This window comes from Diospyros lotus, chromosome 5 (assembly GCF_014633365.1).
Source record: "Diospyros lotus cultivar Yz01 chromosome 5, ASM1463336v1, whole genome shotgun sequence".
NCBI lineage: Eukaryota > Viridiplantae > Streptophyta > Magnoliopsida > Ericales > Ebenaceae > Diospyros > Diospyros lotus.
This window is the reverse complement of record NC_068342.1, coordinates 40768984-40774983: the sequence shown is the minus strand read 5'-3', so window position 1 is coordinate 40774983 and position 6000 is coordinate 40768984. Positions and strand designations below refer to the sequence as shown.

General features: G+C 34.8%; 1 protein-coding gene across 1 annotated transcript; it reads right to left on the bottom strand.

Annotated features, from left to right (window-relative positions):
* Positions 1-1530: 1530 nt before the first annotated feature.
* Positions 1531-3202, bottom strand: LOC127802614 (uncharacterized). Its single transcript, XM_052338526.1, has one exon. It carries the CDS (start codon positions 3077-3079, stop codon positions 1715-1717), a length of 1365 nt encoding a protein of 454 aa, XP_052194486.1. The 5' UTR covers positions 3080-3202; the 3' UTR covers positions 1531-1714.
* Positions 3203-6000: the final 2798 nt, after the last annotated feature.

Below are 6000 nucleotides of genomic sequence, written 5' to 3'. Positions count from 1 at the left end.
ATACAACAAATAGTAAAAGATATATTTACTTATATATCATGAAAATGGTTATCATATAAAAATAAAATTACTAAAAATACAAAAAAAAAATTAAATTTTCCAACACAATATTAAAATTAAAAATGAAAAAAAATATATATATAGCTGGAAGGAGTGGAAGGAGTTGTCACGTAATCAATAAGATAAAATTAATGCAAAGAAAGGACATCTAGTATTATTGGTCTGACTTTGAAGTCCATGCTGTGCCACTTGCTCCTCTAGAAGAGACCTTGCTGTGAATGTGGTAATTAAATTAGCAAGTTAATATAATATGCAAATTAAATTATGTGCAAGCTTCCTGTTAATATATTATTATTTATTAGTGTGATCCTAATCATACTTAAATTTGACAAGCTAGGGTTCCCTTTGCTAATTTTCGATCCCTCACATGGCCACCCTTTTATCTCTAATTGCGACTATATATATATATATAATTACAAATATTGAGAGTTGAATGGGCTTGATAGTTACTACCCACATGTAATATGGTGGGTGGTTTTAACCTTACGATCTTTTAATATAAAAGTTTACAATTATTTTTTATATTAAAAAATTATGCATTAGAGCAATCATGATGGGTATTTTGATGAATTTACGTATAATACAAATGTGAAATAAAAAATTGAATTTCAAAACCTGTGGGGGATGACTGATGGCAGGTGCAGAGGGAGTAAAGGCCACCGGGCAACGTCCACGCGCAGCACTTGCCGCCACCGCATCGCCCCAACTCCGTCATCAAAGAGAGAGGGTGACAGACAAGTCCAGAGTGGGAAACGGGTGGAGACTACACAAAAAAGAATTGATTAAATACAACAGGCTTGGCCCATTGGCGAGGAAATAGGTGGGGTGGTGGGCTCTTGTTGATCGGATGGGATGGGTGTGTGTTTGTTCGCCGAGAAGACGGACACCTGTGGTGTGCTGTGCGGGAGAATTCCAGCCATGGCAGCCCCTCTTTGGTCAATCTTTAATCCTATTTCTCTTCCCATGATGGCGACATCTGACCAGCCTCCTCTAAAAAGAAACTAAACCACTTTTGCTGACTGACGAAGCAATTGGTTGATTTGCAAAATACATACATACATACACACAATTATCAAACAGATGGATCCAAACCAAAGGGAAGCTAATCAATCTGATCGAGCAAGCAAGAGATAATGATAATCAAACTGATTCAACATGTATATGAAGCACAGGGTTAGTAATTGATTTGGGTTGATATGGCACATGAGGATGCATAATTGCAAGTGCTGTGGCATGATTGTTTCCCTTTCACGTGACGCTCAAGTGCGTGTTTGGCTTCCTAAAGCCAACGCATTCTCTGATGTTAAAAGATCTTTTTATGTATCACCCACTCGTCCTTCTCCTACCTTATCATCTGTAACAACAACTAATCTAAAAACCTTATCATCAAATGAAATGAATCTCAGGATGTGAAAGCAGGCTTTGTATAACAAAAGGGACTCTAAATCAATTGATTAAAATTCAAAGCAATTCATGAAGAAGAAGTAGTAGATGGTAATTAAACTCGGGGGGGTACAATTTCCACAATCATATCATATACAAATGCGAAACTCGTCCAAAGCATAATAGTGATAAGTAGAGGAACAAAGCATGCAAAATACTTATTACGCAGATTATTAGTTAATATTATCTGATCTAAAGTAGGTAAAATTAATCACATGGAGCCTTGTGGAGGTTTCACGGTGACTTTTCCGTCGACAGTCTGGGCTCCGGCGGATCTCCCCTCGACGCTCACCGCCGTGGGAATTCCCTGATACGACGCCGGTGCCGTCGCCATCGCCCCTCCCTGGGCCGTGTAGTACACCTGCCTCCCGGCTCCACTGTCGTACGCCATCGCCGTGTACCCTGCCATGCCAATTCCTTCGGAAAATCCGCCTACCTTTGGCAGCGGTTGAGGGGGCAGCGTAGATGATGCCACCGCCGTTGCCGCAGTTGGTGGTTGTTGAACGTTGTATACTGAAGGCTGGTCCCGGTAAACCTCCGGCGGCATTCTCTGGACGGCGTAGTAGCCTTGACCGGGTGGACCGGTCACCTGTCTTGTCATCGGCGCGTGATACATGCCAGTAGGAGCTTGAATCATGTAAACCTGTTGTTGTTCCTGTACTGGAGCCGAAACAGGATAGACTCCGCCGGCGACGTGCTTCTCCGGCCAATATCCCGGTGGAGAAGACATCTGTATTGTCTGCGGCGGTACTTTTTCCGGTAACTTGTGTACGTAGTAATCGCCGGGGAATCCACCGGATAAGTTATCGTCACTTTTCCTAGGATACATAGCTTGCTCTTGACCTCCAATCTGCATTCTCTGAAAATCCTGGATCTGCCTCTGCTGGATTGGATCCGCCGCCATCACGCGGTCCTCAGACGGTATTCCCCGGTCTGAAGCCAGATCATGTACTTTAGTCGACACCGTCGGCTGCGGCGGTATTCCTTTATCAAGGCCGAACAAAAAGTCTACATTGCCCGGGGGCGCCACAGTCGAAGGCACCGGAGACGACTGAATCGGAGCAGAATTCAACGCTTCCACGAACTTGTCCCTATCACTTTTCTCCTCAGTCGAACCAAAACTCTCCGGTCCCGTCTGATTTACAGGGAACAGAAACAACCTAAGCCTCGCCGGCTTCGACGATGCGCGAGACGACCGATCGTACTCGTGCATCATATGCTCAAGATCATCATCATTCGTCACCGAAATCAGCGCGTCGAGATCTTCACCTGGCAGCTGGTACTTGAAGCAGACGTCGGCGTCGCAGAGGGCGGAGAGCTTCCCGATGAGCCCGGCGAACTTGATGTGGCGGTCGACGGCCAATATCTTAGTCTCGCCACCGATGTACGACAACTGGTTGTCATGAGGCCTGGGGTGAACTTTGCCGCCGTAGCTGCACATCAACTTGACTCTGTAGTTGGCGTTCGCTGCCGCCGCTTGGTCCTCCCACGGCGGCGTGTTCTCGAAGTCGATTTCGCGCGAGCGCGGCGACGACTCTCCGGAGTCCGGGTAAGACGCCGCATAGTAGTTCTCCATCGGCGTAAAATAGCAGCGATCAAAGAACAGAGAGCGGCAGAGACTTTTTTGTCTAATGCGATTCCATCGACACAGAGGGCGCGCGCGTAGAGAGAACCGGAGAAGACGAGGGAGGATATCTTTTTATTTTGCTGCGGTTAGGGGTTCTGTTAATCTCACCTTCGGTCCTCACCTTTCTGCGCCACTGCTATCTCAATTGTTTTTATTATTAATAAAACTTCAAATTTTGAAAAGACTAATTTGACCTTAAGACACCTTTTAACTTATATATCCCTTAAATTTTAAAATTTATTCAATTAGTCCTTACATTTTTTAAAATTAAAAGGCAGGCCCAAAATTTAAGAATTAATTAAATAAATTTAAAATTTTAAAAAGTGTTCGAGTAAAGTATCTAAAATATAAGGGTATTTGATTAATTCAATTAAAAGTTAAAAAAATATAAATAAATTCCTTTTTCTTTCAAAACCTCAAATAAATCACTTTTAGAATTCATTTTTTAATAAAAACTTAATTTCTAATAAATAAATATGAGTAATGAAATTAAATAATTAACTCATTATTACGGAGACACGGATGAATGAATGTTACGTGAATAGAATAATTAAATATTTTTATTATTTTAATTACTCTTCAGTGTGTATTTTTAAATTAATTTAATTTTTATATTTTAACGTAAACAAAATATAATTTATACTTTATTATCTCATTTTATTTTTTTATATATGAAAATATAAATATTAAATTAATTTAAAAATACAAATTGAATAATCTAATCAAAATAATAAAAAATTTGAATTGATACACTAAAAAAATTAAAGTATAAAAATTAAATTAATTTAAAAATAAACTTAAAATATAATTAAAATAAAAAAATTAAATAATCATATAAAAAAATATAAAGATAAAAATATAAATTTGTCTTACAGCCGCCGCCGTTGTCCCTGATGAGTTTCACAGCTGCTCGACGAGTACATCTCTTAATTAGTAACTAAATTATAATTGAATATCAATTCTAATTGTTTAGTTAATAATTGAATATTCACTTAGATAATATAAAATTTTAATTTTTAACTCTTATGCTATAAATTAAAAAATATCAAAAAAATACTTATTAAAATTTTAAAAGTAAATACTATAATTTTTTAAAACATAAAATACTATAACACATTTACTATAAAATTAGATTTAAAAATTAAAAAAAAAATTGCAGTCACCGGATGTCGTCCAAGTATGACGGGTGACCGTAGCAAAGCCCACAAGGTGCCATGACTGAAAGTAATCAACGAGCGAGAAGATAAGACGGAAAGCGACCGTTTAATTTTCAAGCTTAAATTTTGAAATTCCCCCAAAATATCTCATAATTTGGGAGATTTTTTAAGTTAGTATGACACGTAGATGGTTGGTTTGGGTTTTATATTAATTTAAATTTAAATAGTGCAATAAATTTAAAAATTAATAAAAATTCAAATAAAATCAAGAATCAATTTCCAATAATTACTACCCCAATTTCAATATAAAAGAAAATTGTAAAATAAAGAAGGAAACATCAACAATTGTCAACCCGATCAAACGATCAATTTTAGTCTTTGACAAGAAAAATAAGATTTGTAAGAGTGGACGATTTGATTATTAAATTACTTGAATTGAATAGATTGAATCTATATTAAAACTAAATCGAACCAACTAAATAGATTCTTAAATCGAATAAATTGAAAAAATTAAACTAGTCAAAAAATCAAAAAACTCGAAAAAAAATTAAAATAACAAAGTACAAAAATAATGTTATTTTTTATATTCCAATTGATTCAGTTATTTCGATTTTTTTCCATACAAAGATCAAATCGAACTAAAATTATCAAACTTAAAAATTAAATTCGACTGGCTAACAATTTGAATAAAATTTCAATCAATTTAATTTAATTATTTTAAACTAATACACTTAAAAAAAATTAATTAATCACATTAATTTGATTTGGTTCTCCAGTTCACCAAGCCCGTGGTCACCCTTAACATAAATGTTGTTTCTACACTTAAAAATAAATGATATTCATATATTAATATATCATATTATATGCCACAAATATACAATACATTAATACAAAGTGTTACGTGTCCGGATTATTCTTACCAATACAAATGTATAATATATTATTCAAATTTTCATATGTAATATTATATTTCTTTTTTAATAAAATAATCAAAAATCCATCACAATATTTTTATTGTATTATTAAAATTATTCATAATTTATTTTAAAAATTTGAAAATAGTGGGCCAAGCAATCATAAATGGTGATCGGTCTAGACCATTTTACTATTTCTAAAACTCATAATTCATCTTGACCCTAGTCTAAATGTAAAGGCAAGTTCATCGTGACCTAAAACTCGAGACTTATCTTTTTGAATTGACAAAGGTGATTGCACAAATCCACACGAAAGAAAAACTAAACCCGCACTCTTGCAATATTTCAAACTCCCGAACATATGCAACAAGCTGTTTATGCTACTCAATGGTTAATATGACCCTATTTTACACATTTGAGTTTTCAACTCAAAAGTCGTGATTTTTTAGTTATAAAATAAATAATATTGCTAGTATTTAACTTTATATTTTATATTTTTATTTATCTTATGATAATTATTAAATTTTTAATTTTATTATAATTTAATCTCTTGTTAAAAATTTATCAAAATCATAATGTAGTATATACATAAAAGAAAAAAAAAGAAAAATACACAAAAATAACGATTTGTCCCAAATAAAAGCTATCCATTCCCACGTGACAAACTTTATAAGAAGAATTAAGTGTGTGCATAACTCATCTCAGCAAATTGCTCAAATCAAGACCAAACTTATGTAAATAGTCAAAGCGAATCAATTAAGTAAATTCTCAAACCAAATATATTAAAAGAATTGAAAAT

Excerpts from the sequence above, each read along its gene's own strand:
- LOC127802614 (XM_052338526.1), bottom strand. The coding sequence starts at position 3,079 with ATGGAGAACTACTATGCGGCGTCTTACCCGGACTCCGGAGAGTCGTCG.